We start from the raw sequence: 22316 nt of genomic DNA, 5'->3' as shown, positions 1-22316 counted from the left end.
TCCCAAGTATAAATAAAGGTTGAATGAATGAATGAATGAATGAATTCCACCACCACGATACCCATCTTCACATCAAACTCATATGTTCACTTTCCTCATATTATACGTCATTATTATATGTCCTGCGTTTCAGAGTTCAGTCAAATGACTTGTGAGAGGATGCGGCTTGTCGTTGAGTAGTTTCTCTCTATCCTCGTCTGACCCAACACGGTCTACCGGGCAGAATAAAATCTCATTTTTAAACAACAACCGAAGGTCTGTTTTTCATCTCTGCAGAATCCCGAATTGTTTACAGAGACTAAAAGTTTTCTTAATCATGCAACAGACCAGGTTACGACTGGTCTGTGACCCATTAGCCCCTTCTCTTTAGCAGGAAAAAAAGAAAAAGAAAAGACGACTGAAGATCTGAGTCTTCAGTAATGGAAGACAACAAGAGGATGAAACTAGGCATGAAAAAAAGAGTGGTGTGGAACTACAGGGAGCAGTACACCTCAGCGGGACAGAAAGATGCTGTGGAATAAAAGATGCTGGGTATGAAAGGAAAGCAGTTGGAAGGTAAGTGGAGAAAGAGGAGGACGGACATGATGGAGTACAGCAGGTCATAAATTCAACTCCGGTCTTCAGCAGATCCGATATTTGTCTGAGAGATATTACCAACATGAGCTATACACCAACATGATATAGTTTATTTAGCACAACTTTTCTGCATTTGTTGCCAGGCAACATGCTTTTTTTTTTTTTGAGGAAGCAGTGGGAACCATCAGGGGTTACATTTTTGTAATGATACATCTCTACAAACGCTTGCGCAGTATCCATGAGCTACAGTTTATTTGGGAATTCCTGTCAAGAGACGATGGGGGGGAAAAAAAAGGAAAAAAAAGGCAGCATGCTGAGGTTCTTACAGGAACCAGAAGGTGAGGTGCCTGCTTCCAGAGGGAGCGATAAGAGCACCGCGTGTGGTGCACCCCCCTCCGTCTTCTGCCGAAAACACCTGCCGCAAACCCCGCCCGCCCCCACCGAATGGGCGCAGAGGCGGCAACAATGTGAGCAATACGGCACTGTCGGCACACCGTGGAACTGGGACCAGTGCGATAAGGAGCGCGCACAATGGGTCTGCTCAGGTGGCGCAGGTGGTCGTCTGTCATGCGCTGTGTGCTGCGCGGGAGATAGAATGGAAGGCATTCCCACCGAGCTGGCAGTCTCCAAGAAACCTCTGTGTGTGTGTGTGTGTGTGTGTTGTGTGTGTGTTTGAAAGAAAGAAAAAAAGAAAGAGAGAGATAGAAGGAGCGAGAATGAGCTAGTCAATGCGCCTCTCTTTAATCATGTGTGTATTCACACAAATGTTATTCAGAAATAATGTTATGAATTTATTTCTAAAGCACTTTACGGCTAGGTTCAGCACGGAGCTATTTTGCAAAAAAAAAAAAAAGCATGGCAGGAAAAAAAAAAAAAAAAAAAAAGGGAGTTTAGATAATTTGCTAAGGTAGTGTAGTGTCTAGAATTATCTCCACGGAAAACAATAAGCTCCAAAATGCGTCACCGGATGGTTTGCGTGGTTAATGAACGCTCCAGGTGAAATGTGACACAACGTGGCGTATAAAACGACAGCTCAGTGGTGGCGCAGCAGTCGGGATGCAGGCCCCATTTACTTCGCATTCAGCCGTTACGGAACCACAGTGCAGGTAAAAATGCACCTATCTATCAACCTGAGTGCTATACGAGAGTGCGTGTGCATCTGTGTGCACCTGTGAGTGTGTGTACACAGTGTGAGATAATGCAAGAGAGGGTGAAATTCCCCGGGTGGGAGTGGAGTCTGAGAACAGTGTCAGAACTTATCGGTGCTGGGTGTCTTCCTTTCTTAATTGCCTCCACCTCAAGAGAGGGAAACAAATGTGGAATCATCTAAGCTCTTGCGCCATGATCTCAACTCCCCTGTGGGACAGAAAGATCCTTCCAAAATGTCACTGTGCAGGCAATGAAAGACCGCTGCTGGCAAATTTACATGAGCAAATGTCAATAACTCTGTGGCCGCAGCGGTGGAATTAGACGGGGGGCGGGGCCAGCAACTTTTTGATCAGTGAGAATCTTTTCCAGTCTTCTGTGTAACGATGGTAATATAAAGTTGCGATTCCTTAAAAGTTATCTCAAATCAAAACACGGCACTTCTTGCTATCAAGTCACTGATTATCTGCAACAACAGATGACATTTGCAGCGATGTGGCTGCTGGGTGACGACGCGTTCCAAAGCATCTATTAACGGCGCTCAATTGGGATCCTGTGGAGTTTGCGATGGCCTACGGGCAGCCGTGAGGACAGTAATGATGGGTTTCATCCACGGCTCAGCAGCATCCGAGTTTGACAGGTGACGGGCGAACAGAGAAGAGAAAGTTAGGAATCAAGAGTGGGGAAGGAAGAAAAACAAAAGTAGCTAAAAGGACATCTCATCCTTATTTTAAATCAACTGAGCGCCAGGCTGTACGCTCCACCTTCACACTGATGCCTCAGCTACTTGCTGTTACACTGAGAAGTTGTAATTTTTTTAAATCGCAGCGGATAATTATCATGGCGAGAAGCCATCGGCTTGATTCGACCTGCCCACTTGGCTACTTTCTGATAGACAGGGACAACATGAGTGCTTATACAAATGATATGCGTTCAAATGCATTACTGCGTATACGTGGGCACACAAACGAGTATTATTTTCCTCCCTTACTGAATCTGCTTTGTTTAATAATACAGCTGCTATTATCAAGAAAATGAAAACTTGATTGCATAACATTCATTTGTACAAGAAAATGACAATAGACAACAGATAATAGAAGAAGAGAAGTTTCATGCAGTGAGCGGATTTCAGAAACCTAGTTGCAGGAGAATCCCGAATTTCACACGTGTCTAATGAGCCTCGGCTTCAGGCGTCATGAGTAATGGGTGTTTAGGGAGAGGTGACCGATCCAATCAGGCCCTCCTACCCAGTGGATCTGGCAGTCAAATCCCTCCCCTTATGCATCCTTGAGCACTGCTGATCCTTACAGATAATTAGAAAGACCCGAGGGGCTTAGCACTCCACCGCCCGCTCTCGTCATCATCTCACACTCTTCCTCCTCAGTCTCCCTCCACCCTGTGTTCTTGTTTTGTTGCATCAGCAGGGACATCAACGTACTCCTGGGGACTGGTCCGTGTGTGTGTGTGTGTGTGTGTGTGTGTGTGTGTGTGTGTGGAGGGGAAGAATTTGTGAATGTGAGCTAGGAAGGGGAAAACTGCTCAGGGTGCACATTAGTTGGTTTTGTTTTGTTTGGAGTCGGATAGTTGGTAATCACGGCGTGATGTGCTTCCCAACAAGATCCGAGATGCAAAGAATTGTGAGACTGCATTATTAATAAAGCCCCTGGTTAATGCAGTGCTGAACATGGATCACTAACATAAAGCCTGCTGACAGTATTATAAATTCACTACAACGTAGTATAATGTGTTTTAGTAGAAAATATTGACTGGAATGAAATAAACTGAATTGGCTTGGCACCTTATATTCACATCTAAAGGATGGCAGCACACACACTGATATCTGGTATCTACAGTATGTTGTTTTAAAATGAATTCACCGTATTCCTATGTGAGATCTTTCATATGTAAATATATACTATCACTACTGGTCTTCTTGCGAGTGTAATGCATGTACGCCGGACTCTTCTAAGATGCCTGATTAGTATCTCTTGGGGGGTTTTCCAAGCATGCCATTGGTGTGTCTTTAGGAGGCCCTGCCAGGCAGTTGGCTATAGTATTTTTAACGGGGGATAAATAGAGGCTCTCAAGATGTATGAGGGTAATCTACACAAGACAAAGGCAGGGAACAATGTGTTCGAGAAAAAAAAACAAATACATGGGGTACCACAAGGAGCATGAAGAGAGGAACCAAAGTGATGTTTACACTGATCTGATGCCATGTTTCAGGACCACATGTCCATAAAGCTGATCTGGTTGACATCGCTCCTTTAATTGAGATGCAATGACATGATAGACACAAGAGCACGGGAGAGGGAGGTGTTTTGATTCAAAACAAAGACTGGAATCCATCCTCCACTGAGGGAGAGAAAGATGAAAGACATGTGCAGAGGGGGAAGAGAGGGAGGGAAAGAGAGTGCTAAGTCTTGGCTAATGAGTACGGGCGAGATGTGTTTGCTCAGCACAGAGCAGGGAAGAGAGTGACACCGAGGGCTCCCCGCTAAACTTGACCAGATTGGATCTTCTGCCATTGGGTGGCATCTCTGGGGAGAAACCGCAGGATGCAAATCTAAACACACACACACACACACACACACACACACACACACACACACACACACACACACACACACACACACACACACACACACACACAAACACACACTCCGTTGTGGAAGCATATACACATCTGTGCGTCCACATAAGAATGTTAACGCAAGAATGCACACATATGGGGGCCAAAGATCGGGAGCCAAATTTAAAGGTCCCCCAATTTTACTTTTCCTTTCCCTGACTAAGCATTAGGGGGAGAAGTGTGTGTGTGTGTGTGTGTGTGTGTATGTGTGTGTGTGTGTGTGTGTGTGTTTATGTGAGTTTATGTGAGTGTGTGCAGGCATTAGTTTACTATACACATAGCTGAAAGCATACTGTAAATTTAAACGATCAAGCCATTGCTTGCGCACGTGCTTCCATGCATATTTTATATGTACTACAGTATTAAGCATACCTTGGAGAAATTATTTGAGGTCATTGCCAAGTACTATCATTGGTACTGTCAATCTGAGAAAAAAAAAAAAACACCGTCCAGGTCTGCCATGACAACCGAGCTCTACTCTAACTGGAGGGTTTCCCTGCAGGACATGTTGTGCTAATGTCAGTCCACAAGTTTGCCAGTGGGTATGTTTATAGGACCTGCTCTACTCCATCACCGCTCACAAACCTTATAGCTGAATGTGGCCTAGATAAAACCACCCGTCAAGCAGCCATCCCACTCCATCCCCCCCAAAACCAATCAAGACCTTCGTCCAGCCCAGGCTTCACTGCCAAAGCCAATCATTTCACCGGCAGGACAGCGAACTGCCGCATCTACTCTACCTTTATTATACTGAGCCTGAGGAGGGAGACTGTGAAGAGAAGACAGAGAGAGAGAGAGAGAGAGAGAGAGAGAGAGAGAAAGTGATAGGAGAGGAGAGCAAAATGAAAAGAGTCCCGTAGCCCCGCATGCACTCACTTCCGATCCCATATTTAATTCAGTGATTGATTTGTTCATTAAAATACATCCCAAACCTAATTATTCCATTAATAATCCAAAAGCTAACAGAAAAAAATACTCTGTATATGTGTGTGTGTGAGAGGGTGAGCGAGAGAAATAGAGAGGGAGAGAGAGAATCAGTTAGTGAGTGATAAAGAGAAGATGGGAGACAAGAGGGAGATGCAGAAAGAGACAGAATGCGAGAATGAGGTCATTTTTTCCTAGTTTTCCACAACGATACACATTTGCACACACACGCACACACACACACACACACGCACGCACACACACACACACACACACACACACACACACACACACACACACACACACACACGGTCACTTGAGGATATGTAGCCTGGAGTGGGTCATGACTCATGTAGAAGGAGATGTAGGGCAAACTTTGACCTCCGCTAAACCCAGCACATGGCCACCATGGAAACAGAGAAATGGGCAGATTTGTAAAAGGATATGGAGCTGTTTATGGGTGGAAGGAGGAAAGGGAAGGATAAGACAGAAAGGGAAGAAAAGAGAAGAAGAGGAAAGGAAACAAAATGAAAGCAAAATAAAGGAAGTTAAACAAGAGGAGGAAAAGGACATGAAAGATGAGGAAAGGAAAGGAAACAGAAAAGGAAAGAAGGGTAATAAAAAGGGAAGGACAGTAGAGCAAAGAAGAGGTAAGGAGAGGACGCAACACATGAGGAAATGAAATAAAGGACAGTACAAGAACAGAAAGATGGGAAAGTAGAAGAATAGAAAGGAGAGATCGAGACTAATAAATTAGAGGCCATTCACGCAGATCTAAAGAGACCTCTGTGTGTGTCCTGTATAATGTGTGTAAGTGGATGTGTGTGCCGTTGTGTGAGCGTCAGTCATTGTGTGTGCGTGTGTGGCAGTGGGATTGGGGCAGCTCTGAGTGTGGCTGGAGATTAATGGGGGCCATTATCTCAATGCCCAAAACACTCAGTGATGAAGAGTCAGTGCCTGGCGACAGGCCTCGGCCAATCAATTTGAGGCGCAGCGGTCACCTGCCTGGGTCAGAGCCCACATACGGCTGGCGTTTGTGCTGTTGTTGTGGCGATGGTGGGGGTGGGGGGGTGTTATGGTGAAATAGAAAAGTAGAGTTTCTCTCCGCCTGGTTGGTATGGTTTGGCAGCGAGCATGGACAACACAATGAATGCCAGTTCCGGGAAATGACTAAGTGCATTTACTCGAGTCCTATTTTAAAGGTCCCGTGACATGCTGCTTTTTGGATGCTTTTATATAGACCTTAGTGGTCCCTAATACTGTATCTGAAGGATACCCAGGGCTCGGTTTACACCTATCGCCATTTCTAGCCACTGGGGGACCATAGGCAGGCTGGAGGAACTCATATTAATGTTAAAAAACCTCATAAAGTGACATTTTCATGACATGGGACCTTTAAGGTACTTGTACTTCAGTATTTCCATTTTCTGTTACTTCATAGTTCTATGGCACTACATTTAACTAACTTTTTGTGTCAAACATTATTTGGCCCCTGCCGTGTTTCAACTATATATCCCAAAGTAAATGTGTTGACCCTGTGATATACTGTACTGTGGAGCGATGATTGGAAGGTTTTCCTCGTCTTTCTATTGAATAGGATACTATATATTATGCATTCTTTGATTCACGTCGTAATGCAGAGCGATTCAATTCAATTCAATTTTATTTATAGTATCAAATAACAAGAGTTATCTCAAGACACTTTACAGATAGAGTAGGTCTAGATCACACTCTATAATTTACAAAGACCCAACAATTCCAGTAATTCCAGGGCGTAGCAGGATGTTGCAGGGCACTGCTGACTTGATCATGACAAGGAGAGGGTTTCTCTGTGTTTACAGTCACTGAAAACGCTGAACTTGCTTGATGTTTCCCTAACTATCAACTATTCACTCGCACATGGAACTTGTAGGAGGAAACCCAAGTAACCCAAGCTGAATTATTGGGAATAATGAATAAAGATATAGCCAGGCTAGCTGTTTACCCCCGTTTCCAGTCTTTGTGCTAAATGAAGCTAACTGGCTGCTTTGAGACCAGTATCAATCTTCTCATCAAACTTTCTAGGTGAAAAAGCCCAATTCTCACCTATTCTTTTAAGTAATGGACCTCAATACTTCTACTACTGGTACTCATAATACTATAAGGTCCTTTTGATTTATGGATCCACTATGTCCTATGGCCCTCAGCATGCTGTAAAGATCCCTTTTCCCACTCTTTTTTTTCTCTCTCTCCCTCTCTGTTATTTAATACCTTCTCCCCCTCCCTCCCTCCCTCCTCTCTGTCCTTAGTTCTTAACAACAACTTTTTTTAAAGCAAACTGAAGACCAAGAGAAAATTACTCTCCACTTTGCTAGAAAATTGTGTGTTTTCGGAAGGATGCCGTTTCTCCTGGAGGACAGTTTCCCCATCATTACCTTGAGTGGGCAAAGATCACTCAGAGAAGAGGGCTCCAAGTTATTTATTCAACTCGCATGCCCAAACACACACGGGCATGTGCTCAGATACACACCGAGACACATATATGCACACATAAAAGGAAAGACACATTAATGCTCGTGGAGACACCACATAGAACGTCTGTCGTTTTGTGGCTTGGAAAATATCTCGGGGCTATGTGATGGAGGAGCTGTGAGGAGGATCGACAAGGCTAATATAACAGAGAAGAAACAAGATATCTGGCTTTAATGCTAGGACTGAGCATTAAGCTCAACTCCATGTGTGCTCAGGTTGTGTGGCCTGGGAAACACATGCTGTTAAATGGACTCGCTGCTGGAAGTGGGAACACATACCAGTATCAGTCAGGAGTAGAATCAAATGTATCCATTACATTTTCAGGGATCCAGACTAGCACTACATTGATTCACTAATTCACTTAAAGTAATAATAATAAACTCATAATATGAACATTTTCAGGTTCATAATTGTATTTAGAGGTTATATCACAATAGGTTTACTTTGTCTCACCTCTTCTTTTTCATTTTTTTCTTTTGATTTTTTTGCTCTCGTTCTATCTGTGTACGCCACAGTCATTTGGGTTTGATGTTAAATTATGATGACTCCATTACATTGTTGTTGGGTTTTGTTGTTATGGTTTTGAATATTTTCAATAAATAAACTGTAAAAAAAGAAAGAATAGGTTTACATGGTTTAATTTTCAAAAAACACCATATTTTTGTCGTACTGCACATTGCTGCAGCTCCTCTTTTCACCCTGTGTGTTGAGCTCTCTGTTTTAGCTACAGAGTGAGGCATCTCACTTCTGTTCCATCTTTGTTGGGAGTCGCACATGCTCAGTAGCTAGGTAAGGACTACTAGCCAGTTAGAAGAGTATGAGGGCGTGCCACGCTAGCAGCTAGGCGAGCATTATAACATGTGTTACAAAGTGACGCACGTTCGTCACGGAAGTAAAGGCTGGACTACAATAGAGCTGTTTGGAGCAGTTTGTGAACAGTGTTTTCTGATGGAGATGGTAAGTCCCTTTGGGGGGGACTTTGGGCTTTTTCACTTTGTAAACCTATAACGTGCACAAAAAAGATATATAACACAATAAAGGAAAGGGAAAAATCCAAAAAGCACAATATGAGCACTTTAATTAAAAACAAATTATCAGCCTATGACTTCCAAATAATCAATCAATCAATCAATCACCTTCATCCACACTAGTCACAAAAAGGAATCACTTAATGCAATCAATCACAATCCCTGTTACAGAATCAAATGTCACAGTGGCTGCTGCCACAGGTGAGATCGAATCCAATTACGGAAATAAGTACCTGCTTAAGTAACCTGCTCCTCAAGCTTTTGGGTATCATCCATCATGGGGGATTAAAGGGTTAAGATCTCCCACACTATCCCCCCACCCAATGAAACCAAAGCTCCCACTCCTGACACAGATAGATGAAACGAGAACCTTGCATTTTAACGATGACCAGTATGAATCAACTCCAATAGCCGTTTAGAAAGAGGAAATTATCTGAAGTAAGTTTTTAAGTTTTTAAGCACAGCAGGTCATTCATAAACATGCACATTTTGGGTTTACTTTTTAAGACCAAGTTTCCTTACACTTAAAAATGTTTAAATATGTTTGTTGTGATGAAAAAAAGGCCCAATTTGTTGTTAGAAGTGTCGAATGTAATTTGGGTTTCGACATGTTTACATGGTGTTCAAAAACCACATTCTTTTTCTCATACGGTCTGTCTGAATATACCTGTATTCACCGTCTTTCGGAAACGCTCCATATTAGCGCCGAAAAAAGCCCAGTCTCCTCTGATTGGTCAGCATTTCCGAGTCTTCGACATCTGCGCTCTCGGAGTCTTTACACCATCATTGCAGCCGGGGAATGACTGTAACAGCATTGTAGTGATGCGTTCTACCTTTATATAGCATAGTTGTGACATCACAAACGTACGGAAGTCCTGACGGCTCGTTTAAAGGCACCGCTTCTGAATACGCACTGTGTGCATTTCTTCGTGGATTAAGCGTTTTGATGTTTTTACGGTATTTATATATCACCTCAACCTGCTTTATAATAAAAAAGGACATTGAAATATCACTTTTTATGATATAATATGGGACCTTTAATATATATTTGTATAATATAAATATTTGTTTACAATTAGCCATGTACATGCATCTCTGTTAGCCAGATCACATAGCTGATCCCATCTGTCTTGGTTTTCCGGGGCTACATGCAAATCTGCTGCTCCCTCACCTACTGTATATCAGATCACTGGTCCCTCACAGACTGTTTAAGTGGCTTATCTGATCAGGGATCTGATTGTTTTTTATTATTATAATTTTTTTTTTTATACCTGGAGCCGTTTCTTTCCCCAGCACTTTATATGTGACAGGGAGAACTATGGCTAATTTACGTGTCACTTCAGCTGCCGTGATCACAGGGGATAGACCCTTGCTTACATTTACACGTAAAATTCTGTGATATTGTGTAGCTATCCAATTTACTCAAGATGCATGAAGAAGTTATGCATGAATGGCATAAGTGAAGCTGCTTCATCTTTGTCACTTTGGCAATGGCCAACACTGAGTAATATAGTGGCACTGTGATAGCCATTAATGTTTAACTGACATACTGTTGCAAATGCTCAGTTTGTCTTCAATTTTGGCCGTAAAGCAACACACACAGTCTATATACATGGAGTACTTGGCTTGAAATAACTGACAGCCATTTTAATTACACTTCTTGGAGGAATAGCTGCACTGGAAGCAGGGAATTCAAACCTCAGTAGGTAGTAACCAAACATCTTCAGAATACACAATAGCAGACTGGCAAACTTGGAGAGCACAAAATCAACCATTGTAGAATATTAACAGTTAGTGTCCAAAATCGAATCAGGCTGATCAGTGCCAGAGGTAAATCAGCCTTTTGTCAGCTACTGCTTCCAGAGCTGATGGGGGAAGACTCATCTGTATCACAGCAGATGTCTGCCTGCACAGCATGTAATAGCAGCCTAGCACCCTACTGCCATCCCAACGTTATAACTCAGAGATGTTAAATCTCACCCGGCAGTCAATTATTCTCAAGCCTTATAAGGCTGTTTCGACGATACTGAGTGCAGATTTTGTTTGTGTAGCAGAGAACGGGCGCATCATTCGTTAATTTCTTGCGCCGTCACTCATTCCCAGAAAAAATAATGCGTGTTGATGTGCTTCTCAGACAGAGTTCGAGGCAAACTAGGCTTGTCTGCTTGTCAACGTCAGTGGCCTATTGTGTCATTTTGAAGGGTTGTGAAAATGATCAGTGTGTCAAGCAGTGAGGATAATTAGGATCAACAAAGGGCGAACTGGAAGAGATTCATGCTAAAAAAGTCTACAACAATAGACCCAAACACTGTATTTGTCCGTAAAATGACACTAAAACTGCTCGGATTTTCTGAATTCGCTGCACACATGTTGCATAGAGTAAGTAACTTAAAGGTCATACAGATTTGGGACATTGTAAAAGCAGTTCAACAATGTTTTGAAAGCTGTTATAAATAAGCATTTGGAATGTGCAATAATATCATGTTTTTGCAAAAATGTGAGCTTGTTTGGGGCGACACTGGACTTGGCAAGCCTCTACATGTCACCATCCGTCACTTTCTGGCTTGGGAAAAAAATGCGACATGAACACAAACCCATGACATGTATTACAACCGTCACACCTGCCAACACACGCAGCGCAGTAACAAACAAACGCTGCGGCGGCACCAGATGCCATCCTCTCTTGACCTGATTGCGGTCTCTTACCTTGGCGATTTGGACACACCAGTTGAGCAGCAGCTGCGATCCGATGTTGTCCTTGTGCTCGTGCACGTAGTCGAGGAGGCAGCCGTGAGGCATGAGCTGGGTGACCAGCTGGATGGTGGGGCTCAGGCACACGCCCAGCAGACGCACCAGGTGGGGGTGCTCCATGCTGGCCATGATCAGGGCCTCCTAGGTGAGAGGGGGGGAGGGGAGGGGGACAAAGAGGGACTAAGAAGACTGTTGCATTTCATGGCTGGGAATACAGTAAAGTAGTTCCTTCGTTTGCCCAAAAGATATTTGAAAATGCCGAAATGCACCTTTTTTTTTTATGGACACAGGAACAAGAACCTGCATGAACCGTTTTTATGAAGTTGTTAAACTTTTGTAATTTTTGTTGGCACCCCTTGAGGGTCCTGACTCCAAGGTTAGGAGCCACTGGTGTAGATTTTCTACTCATCAGGTAGTATTAGGCTCTATTTTAGCAGAATTCATGTCCGTCCATGCATCTATTATCCATGGATAATACTGTGCTGTATTCCAAAGACCTCTGGAGTTAGCTGCATAAATTAAGACTTGCGGCATGATGACTATATCTGCATGCACAGCATCTGTCCACTGAGTATTCTCACTGTGCAAGAAAACCCTGCAGAAACCCTCTTCAAAGCTGCACAAACATCAGCCTTTTCTCATCCATATTTTAACATGTATGAAACACAGAGGTTCTTAAATGTTGCACCACTGAAATATCGCAATGTGAGCGCTGCATATTCAATAATGCCTGGCGCTGTCTAATACAGAGAGTCCCTTTGTGTTTGATTTCATGAGCTACGGTAGCATTTTCTGTCTCATCTCTCTCTGCAGCAGATGGACATAGAGGTTTGAACAGTTGGGAGTCAACGTTGGGTAATTGTTGCTGCGGAGCTGCAAGCAGAAGGATGTGTGGTGGTGTTATGAAGTGTTATGATGGCGAGGGCTGAAACTTGTGGCAGACGTGTACATGCGTTATGGCTGAGCAGAAGCTGCACTCAGAGTCATTGCTTAAAAACACTCACTTCATTCGTTCTCCTCATCCCCTATTGCCTCTCTCGCGCGCTCTCTCATTCACACACTCTCACATTAGGACACACTCTCTTTGCAGCTCTCCAAAACACTCCACGCTCACATGCTCAAGGACACACTTTACACTCTCTCTCTCGCTGTCTCTGCATACAGCAAATGGTCGAGGAGGTGTATATCCAGGCTCTGGCCCCTGGGGCAGCTGACAGATAGATGAGGTGCCTTTTTAAATTTAGGTGCTAAAGAATGAGCTTAGAGGGAGAGTCGTGGCGGTGTGGGTGTGAGTAGATTTATTCTAAACAGGAGGGGGGCAATAGGCCATAGAGAGGCTTTTGGCACCATCAATGCCCTGATTTAAACAGAGCCTCCTGGCCCAAGGTAGCGCCACTACATCTCCACTTCATAAAACCACCTGCCCACCAATTGCTCAACATTATACAACTCCAGCCACCTCTACACCGGGTAAACCTCACACCTCGGGGTCAAGAGAGGAAGGAAGGGGAAGAGCAAAAGAAGGACATCTGTGTGTGTAACAGAAAGAAGGAGAGCTCTTTGATTCTCTCGCTGTGATCCCAAAAGACCCGCGACTCGTAAACTATGTCTAGCTAAACTCTTGCTCTTGCTCTCCACTCCCGGTGCAAACGTCATGAGGGCTTGGGTGTGTGTGTGTGTGTGTGTGTGTGTGTGTGTGAGCGAGCGAGCATGAGTCTGTGTGTGTTTTGGTTTCTCTCTCATCTCCCTGAGCGCTGACCTCCATTACTGCCAGCTGACCCTCCTTTCCCATCTAGCTCACTTGCTCACTTTCACACACACACACACACACACACACACACACACACACACACAACACACAACACACACACACACACACACACACACACACACACACACACACACACACACACACACACACACACACACACAACACACACACAGTGACAGAGTGGCAGAGCCCTGCAAAACTGGTGCATGTTCCAGCATGTGTGTGCAAGTATATGCATTCTAACAGTAAATTAGTGCACTATTAGTCCTTTGCATTTCACATGAAATAATCAACTCCCCCACTCAGATTTGCATATTTGCCAACACAAGCAAATCACCCCGCAGCTCTCACATGCAAGGCCACCACCACTGGCAAGCCTTTTGTTGTGAAGTGTGGCCTTTTTGGTTATGTGTGTTTATATGTGTGGATTTTCAGAGTGTGTTTGGAGCTGGCACTCCAGTGGCTAGTTTCCCAGTGGCGAGGCGTGAGCCTGCCTTTAGATTGCTGTTTAACAAGCCGGCAGACAGAGCATATTGGCTCTGAATGGACAGAGACCCCCGCTGGGAGAAACAGTGGAAGAGGAAGCGAGGGAAAGGAGGAGAGGAGAAAAGGAGGGAGGTGGAAGGAAGATGCAGGGAAAGGAGTAGAGGATGGAGGTGGAAGGAAGATGCAGGGACAAAAGAGAGGAAAACATCAGGCATGAAGGGAAACAGAGTGTGGAAGCACAGCCATGTAGCCTCAGCAATCTGACAATTTATTTTCAGTCAATTTATCACCTATAAAGATTTAAACAGTTGGGCAAACATCCAAAACGACACTGAATATAAACTACTATCTTTTTGCAAAACCTGATGATAAGTCTAAGTGTGTGAAAAAGAAAGAGGGGTAAAAGAGAAAGGAAGAGGGGAAAGAAGGATGTTGAGAGGGGTGAAGAAGATACGGTGGGAAGAACTGGAAAACTCTGCAGCTTTTTCCCTACCTCCTCTTCGTCTCCCCTCTTATCACTCCTGGATTCCAATAAAGCCATATCTCATAAACAAGTGCTATTTTTTAATAGAGTCTCGTTCAATACATGCCTGGCTGTACAGCACAGTGGAGTTCACTTTATTACAAGGCTCTGACTGAGATGGTACTCTCATAAGAGTTTACCGCCGAATGCACAATCCCACAAAGTGACAGGCACGGCCATCTCCGTGACAAGGCTGAGGCTTTACAGCTCAGGCACACAACACACACACACACACACACACACACACACACACACACACACACACACACACACACACGGGTGAAAATGGACACAAACTGTCGCTATATAAATACTCACATCCATGAACTCCACGTTGGCTTTAGGACCGGTGGTCTCGTTGAGGATTTTAATAGCCACAGGGATCTTCACTGTCTCACCTTCTGGGACCCAGATGCCCTGAAATGTACAAGTAATCACCATAAATGCAGGCAGAGCAGGGGCCCTGATGATTTTGATGGGTACTTCCTGTGTTTAACGGCGTCTACTTCACTGCTAACATTCCTCAAATTAAAATAAAAAGACTAAGATTGCTACTCACTGTATGGTGCCAAAGCAAAAAGCTCTGGATCATAATGGGGCTATGCATTGATTGTCACACTATGTATGCAGATGATATAAAATCCCGTCGATACTGTAATTGAGAGAAATTTAAAGCTGGTGGTAGAAAATGCTGTATTTATTCAATGGGTTTGCTTAGTTTCAGGGTGATATGAATAATTTTGCCAAGGGCAGCGAAGTTGGCAAGCAAACAGCACTTTTCGTTCCAGGTCCTTGAGCCGCCCTAGACTTGTGTCTGTCAGGAAATACTGTTACAAAAGGGAAATGTTTATTCTCATTGTTTAGGTCGTCAAGCAGGGTTGTTCTACTCGTAAGAGGGCATTGAAAGAAACTCTTCTTGAGTGTGTTCTTTGCCATCTAGCTGAATCACTGATGTTTGATTTATAATGCGGAGGCCACCCATTTGAAAGAGCAGTGTGTGAATTGTGTGCCCAACAACAGGCACTTTGTAAATGCAGATGTACACACTGACCTTGTAGACTGTTCCAAAAGCTCCAGAGCCCAGAATCTTGACTCTCTTCAGCTCAGTTTCTTTCAGGATCCGCAGCTGAGCCTGGTTAGGGGCCGTTCCACTGGGGGTCAGGGGTTCCACCAGCTGACAAAACACAAATTTAGACCATTTATCCCACTCGTCACCTATTTTTGTGGCAACCAGAGCCAAAAAACGGTAAAGAAACATTCCTCTCGGCTACTGCTTTCAACCTGCAGCGGGGTGAGACTTTTCCTTTTAAAATAATAAATAGAAAGCGAGTCTTGGAAAGAGGAGTGCAAGGTGAACGTCAAGGTTTATTTGAAGCAAATACATAAGCAGCCAAAAACAGTGACTGCCTTGTCCTGATTGTCATGATTTTGGATTAGTCATGCGCATTTAGGAAATACAAATAATTCAGGGGTGTGAACGTGAAGTTCTGTCGGAACTGGCAGTCACCAATGTGGACCGCAGTGTGTCCACCGCTAAGCAAATCACAGTCTGGTGTCAGCTGCTATCACAGCCGACAAAGAGTAGCAGCTCACCAGCTGTGCACATACAAAACAATTCCAATTCAAGGTTATGACAGGCCTCCTCCGAGCTGCCTGGTGCCAGTAACAGCTGACACTGAACAGCATCCCAGCAGCTGGCCGGCCACCCGCCCGCCTCACCACTAGCCGCTTAACAAAGCCTCGGCTACTAAATATAAAAGAGCAGGAGCTGGCACCTGTAACCGAGCAGTGAAAAGATCTGAGCCAGAGGGAAGGAAGTGCCACACACACACACACACACACACACACGCACGCACACACACACACACACACACACACACACGACGCGACGCGACGCACGCACGCACGCACGCACGCACGCACACACACACACACACACACACAAAAGTGGGAAGATGTGTATTGCACATCTCACAACACTAACACATACAGATACATGTACAGTACACACATACACAAATATTGACAATGCATGCAAATTCACGGTCATATCAACATCAAACACACACAGATGGAAGCACAGACAAAAACACTCACACACACACACACACACACACACACACACACACACACACACACACACACACACACACGGGGCATGTGTACTGCACATCTCACAACACTAACACATGCAGATACATTTACAGTACACAGATACACAAATATTGACAACACATGCAAATTCACGCTCATATCAACATCAAACACACACACACAAAACACACACACACACACACACACACACACACACACACACACACACACACACACACACACACACAAAGCACACATCAGACCACAAAACACACATCCACAAGAAGTCAATGCTTCTGATCAATACATGTCTTAATGAGCCAATACAGGTCCCTCATTCGCTGCGGTTTATCAGCGGCATAATCACCCAGCTCAACCACGGCCATCAAACAATATAATGAGACTATATATCAGTCGGTCAGCCGTACAAGCACCTACTTAATGTGATATAAAACCATCAGCACAACAGGACCGGCGATCGCAACACCGGTCCAGTCGGCAGAATGGATGACATTGCCCGCAGCTCGACAATGACATGTCGTTTAATGGCTGTTGTTATGGCTGGGCCTGAAGGCGCAGCGTACGCCTGCTGAGATGTCACCGCAGGAAGTGAGTTGGCAGACGGGCAGTGGTAGGAGGGCAGGGGATAAATACTGAGGGAAGTGAAAGACATGAGGGAGCAGTGAGAGCATGACTCTGTGATCGCGTAATAGTGAAAACCTCCTTCTTTCCACTCTACTCCTTCCTAGAAAATTTCTGAGGCACAGGGAACTATGCATATTTAGGAAGTTACACAAGAAGGGAAAAATAGCACTGACAAAGAGGAGCATTGTAGCCAATACTCAATATACTTAACTGATAAATAACTTAGCCATAAATATCAAGGATTCTGTCTTGGTACAACTTTCTAAAAACAAGCCATACTTCAAAATTTGACTCAAATGTTGCTGAATTCTGATTGGTGTACAGTGCAGACTACTTTCCCCCCCCCCAATTGAGCACCACCCACTTTAAAGCAGTGAAAAAAAGCAAAATAATCTAAAATCAGAAACAGAAACATTTCATGTGAAATAACCCAAACTGTTCTAACATTCACAGGTAAAAGCTATAAATAAAAACCAACTTTAAAAGATATCTTATAAGTAACTGCCGGTATCAATAATGATTAATTAACAACTGTACTTTATACATAAGTAATAAGCTAGCCATTGAGCTGTTGAGCTAACTCCAACACATTTATACTGATGATTAAAATGCCATCAATGTTATGATAAATGTGCTTTTAAATGAACAACTAAATACCAAACAACAACATGTGGGTTGCCAGGTTGTGAAAGATCAATTTGGCTGCTGTATGACCTCATACCTTTTTAAGGCAAGGTGACCCAGGGCGAGCTAAGTGACCCATTAAGTGGTCGGGGATATTGTGTTGAGGCTCTCTATTACATGAAATATTAAATTACATAGAAGCACCAACTGCGAACTTTATTTACTTCAAGAAGAAGGACATGCTTTGGTCACATCCATCATATCAGCCTGGTATTTGGCCAAAGAGCATTATTTGCATCAGTGCCTTGGTGTATACACTGCATGAATAACAAGAGAAGTGACGCTGTACTGTAGGTAGAGAGAAACGGAGGGATTCAGAAAGAGAGAGCAGAGACGAGACGCGGGGAGGAGGTGACGGAGCAGTACAATGAGCAGATGATGATAGGCTGTAGCCGTTATTGTTTCATTAGGACAAAGCCAGATTGAACAGATGAGGGGAGGACAGGAGAGGTTGTTTGAATAAGATGCACACCCATGGCCTCTTAAACTCTCTCGAGCTCATTCTCACTCACACACACTCACCGCGCCACTTTATTTACCAGCTAATAATGCACCATGCCTTTGCCAAATGAGTCTCGCCAGTAGCTCGGTGCAGAGGATTTGGATGCTTCATTGGACAAATAAGCAGTATGTTCATGCCTCGGGCAGGAATACATTCTCACAATTATTCTGTGTTGAGTAAGTAAACAATGTCCTCAAACATGAAGTTGCACTGCGAACCCTCAGGTATACGCTTTAATATTCATATCACCCATATGAAATGCATTTGTTGTGTTGTGTAATTGAAATCAGTTGCGGTTGATCCGGATAGCCAAATTTTCTTCTGTCTCCCAAGTAGGTGTAATTTAGAGTCACCATTAAGTAGGGTTGGGCATCGTTTAGATTTTAACGATTCTGATTCCAATCCCGATTCTTCCTTTCGATTCCGGTTCGTATCGATTATCGATTCCGATTCTTTGAGGGGTGGAGTTGAAACGTGTCACATGCTTATTTCACAAATAAGAGGAACGTTTTATTTTGATTCAAAAGTGGGTTGCAGTTTGACGGGGCTTTTTCAATGTAAAATAAAGCCACACTAGAGCACCGCTTACTGTGCTCCACGGCTGCTACACAACAAGCGTGTGGTTGCTACGGAAACCAAAACTTGCACATGTTAAATTTGGAATCCATGATCAGATTTGAAACCAAATCCTCCAAACGATTCCAATAAAGAAACGATTCCGATGGAATCATAATTTTTGAAACGATTCAGAGTAGGAATCGGTTCTCGATGCCCATCCCCATCATTAAGTAACAAAACAATCGGGTCAGTAGGAATTCGACATCCTATCACATCAGATATTATTGATGTTGTTTCATTCCAAAACTCATGCACGTGTTCACACTCCCAGACCATGTGCAGGAAAGTTCCAGTTTGTTCAGGTTGACAGAACGTGCGAAAGGGAGTAGCAATGACTTTAGAGATGTATCTTTTCTGAGGAGTCCAATATGTCCTATTGCATATGTTGAAGTGGATCTGCTGGTGATTTGGGTTCTTGGAACAGTGGGAAATGTTGTCCCAAACTGTCTCCCAATTAATTACGTTCCCCTCAGGGCTCAGCTCTCGTTCTTCTACGGATAGTTGCATCAGTTTAGCATAAATCCTGGACACTAATCCTCTCACCGGAGAATCAACAAGCCATTTAATGATTGGGTGCATCTCAAACTTACAATATTTTGACCACCGTGCCTATTTATTCTACAGATACAGAACTTGTTAAAGTACCAAAAAAGGGAAATAATGAAGTATTTCTCTCTGCAGTCAGAATGGCCTAATGGCCTACTGTAAATGTTAAACAGGCTCATGAGATTTGATTTTACTGTATAAGAAATAACATGTACAATGCAGGACACAGGGGAGATGTAATACATGAGAGTAAGTTTCAATACAATTAGGATTGAACGAATTGTATGTAAGACCATTTGCGCCAACAATACAACAATGAGCACCTTATTTTCTTCTTGAATTTGGGGAACCTTAAAGGCCTAGTAAAATATTCTTGTGCTATACTTATGACACCACAATGACACGGAGTGAGCTCATTAAGACCATTTGCGCATGATAGCAGATGAGCGTGCTTATCAGTATGCAAAGGACATTCACTCTTGGTATTAGCGAGCCCATCCCAGCAGCAATGAACTCACTTTTCTTCCACTATCTGCATTTAAAGAGCAGTCTTTTACTGCACTACTTAGTTACTAAACATGCATTTCTGTGGAAAATATTTCTCTGTTAAAATTTAGGAGCTGAAGCATTTGGAATTGGCAGTACAGTAATACAAATGGCTGTTAACTTGTGGATGTTTTCTTCTTGCTGAAGCGGTTTTCCTGAGGTAGAGCCATGGGGCCAATGGCTAAAAACAAAGTGTTTAGAGCACTGGCCCAGGAGAGCCCGAACACTGCATATTCTCTACTCTGCCTACACCTGATTGGCTCCTGATTGGCTGTACTACAGGACCAGGTGGGCATCAGTGGTTAAGTAAATAATCTGTAAACAAGTTTGTAATAAACAACCCATTATTGCACAGGGAAACTTGCATGCAAAACAGTTGTAAACTGTGATGGATGTTTAATAGTAATAATTTCATTGTTTTTTCTTCTTCTACCAAATATACACACGGTCAAACGTTTGGGGTCACTGTGTGTGTGTGTGTGTGTGTGTGTGTGTGTGTGTGTGTGTGTGTGTGTGTGTGTGTATATATATATATAATCTTTTATATGTTGGTCAGTTTGTATGCCTGACAATCCCATTTTGCAGCAATAAAATGAGATGAACAAAACAATCTGTTTAGATAAAACAGATGTTTGACAAAGTTTCCTTTTGGGGACAGAATTTGAAATTGGGAAAAAATTTGAAGTTGGAAAAAAGGTAAATGCATTGCAATGCATATTGCAGACTACTGCAATATGTTTAAAATGACAACATTATCGTATTGTGACGTAAGTATCGTAATGATATCATGCCGTGAGGCCTCTGGTGATTTCCACCCTTACTCTCCACACACCTCTGTGATATTGAACTTGACATATTTGGTGTCCTTTGAATCACTGGGATCTTGACTTAAATTCAACATGAGGTTCAGTACGTTTGAACAGGGCTTGGCTGCACTACATGCATTTGGAACGACATCCCGTGCCTCCGTTCAGCCAGCCTGCCCTGGAGCGAACGACGGGAGCTGTCCGACTGCCCCTGACGCTGAAATCCTTCTTGTCAGAGAGCAGAGGAGAGCATGTAAGCAGCATGAGAGCTGTCCCTGGCCTGTGGTTCTGAAACACTCACATGGCCTACGTCTGTACAACGCCGCTGGAAGAGGACCTCGGGGGGGAAGGAAGGGAGGGCGATTCCAAGTGCATTAGTCGTGCTTCATTGGACTGGGGTCAAAGCTCAAGGCCTGGGGTCGCGCTGCAACAGTGAGGCGACTCTGCTGTTTGTTCGCTCCCTGCGAGCAAAGCAATTTGTTTTCATGGAGGGCTACTTTAGGAGGCACCGCAGTGTGAGCCTGGCTTTTTTTTCCTCCATATTAGCCTCTATATTTCGTTCAAGGTGAGAGAGAAGATGGAAAAATAAAGTGTCTGTTCAGAGCGGAGACGGACAGATAAATGGAGATACAGAGATAAAAAAAAAAGGAGAACAAAGAAAGGAAAATAGAATAGTGAGGATGCAAGAAAAGACAAAGAAAACAATAAAGAAATGAAGTAGCAGTGTGTTTTGCAAGGCAACAGCCTTCACACATGTCCTTGATATGGAAATGCCGGCTGAGTGCTCAGATCACGTTTTGACAGCGCGTACAAGAGGCATCTTTTTCCCGTCTGACACAAGAGGTGAGCTCTCTGTTTCAGAAAGCTGCGGCAGATAGGGAGAGAGAGGGGGGAGTCCCTGAGCCTTCGCAGTCCTCAAATCCCTCATCCAGACAAGCTTGATCTCCATTCACAGACTCTGCTCTATCGTTCGTTTGAATAGGGAATCCACATTCGCCAGCCGTCCAGACCCTATCATGCGGTTTCATCAGCCAAAACAGAGCCTGTGGAAAGTGTGATACAGACTGCGAGGAGCCCAGGTTTTTTAGTATGCTGGGTAGGTGAGAGTGGAAAGAAGCGTTCAGATGGAAAGTAAACAGGGGAAAGAGGAGTTTCTGTGTGTATGTGCTAAGTATGCATGCGGTGTGAATGCACATATTCATACATTAAAGGGAAGAATTCAAATTCCAGAGAGAAGTGAAGGAGCAAAGACCTTGTGAAAATGAGTGCTTGCAACAAAATCGTGCACGTTATGCTTACTTGAGGCATATGGACACTACTCAAAAGTAATTTCGATGTTTGTATTGCTGAATTTTCACAAAATACACATACGCAAGAGCGTTTTAGATTAAAACCCTTCATTCTGTTAGCTCAAATGATGGCTACAGATGACAGATTTCCATCCCTGCTGGTCAGGTAATGACACGTTCAACTGTTGATCCACAGCTTAGTTCCTCACCATTCAGCTAATGCTCTTACACAGAATGA

General features: G+C 43.7%; 1 protein-coding gene across 10 annotated transcripts in view; it reads right to left on the bottom strand.

Annotated features, from left to right (window-relative positions):
- LOC120554149 (receptor tyrosine-protein kinase erbB-4-like) overlaps positions 1 to 22316 on the bottom strand; it is a 300052-nt gene that overhangs the window by 43323 nt on the left and 234413 nt on the right. For 9 of the 10 annotated variants that reach the window (XR_005638323.1, XR_005638324.1, XM_039792826.1 and 6 more), the window contains exons 18-20: positions 15400 to 15522; positions 14667 to 14765; positions 11524 to 11709 (exon numbers count right to left, since the gene is read on the bottom strand). Coding sequence is in view for 8 of the 10 variants with exons in the window: in XM_039792826.1 (XP_039648760.1) it covers positions 11524 to 11709; positions 14667 to 14765; positions 15400 to 15522 (408 nt within the window). In the remaining 2 variants the exon portion in view is untranslated. The remainder of the gene's footprint in view (positions 1 to 11523; positions 11710 to 14666; positions 14766 to 15399; positions 15523 to 22316) is intronic. The other variant, XM_039792824.1, reaches the window with a different exon arrangement.

This window comes from Perca fluviatilis, chromosome 24 (assembly GCF_010015445.1).
Source record: "Perca fluviatilis chromosome 24, GENO_Pfluv_1.0, whole genome shotgun sequence".
Lineage (NCBI taxonomy): Eukaryota > Metazoa > Chordata > Actinopteri > Perciformes > Percidae > Perca > Perca fluviatilis.
This window is presented reverse-complemented; position numbering and strand designations above follow the sequence as displayed.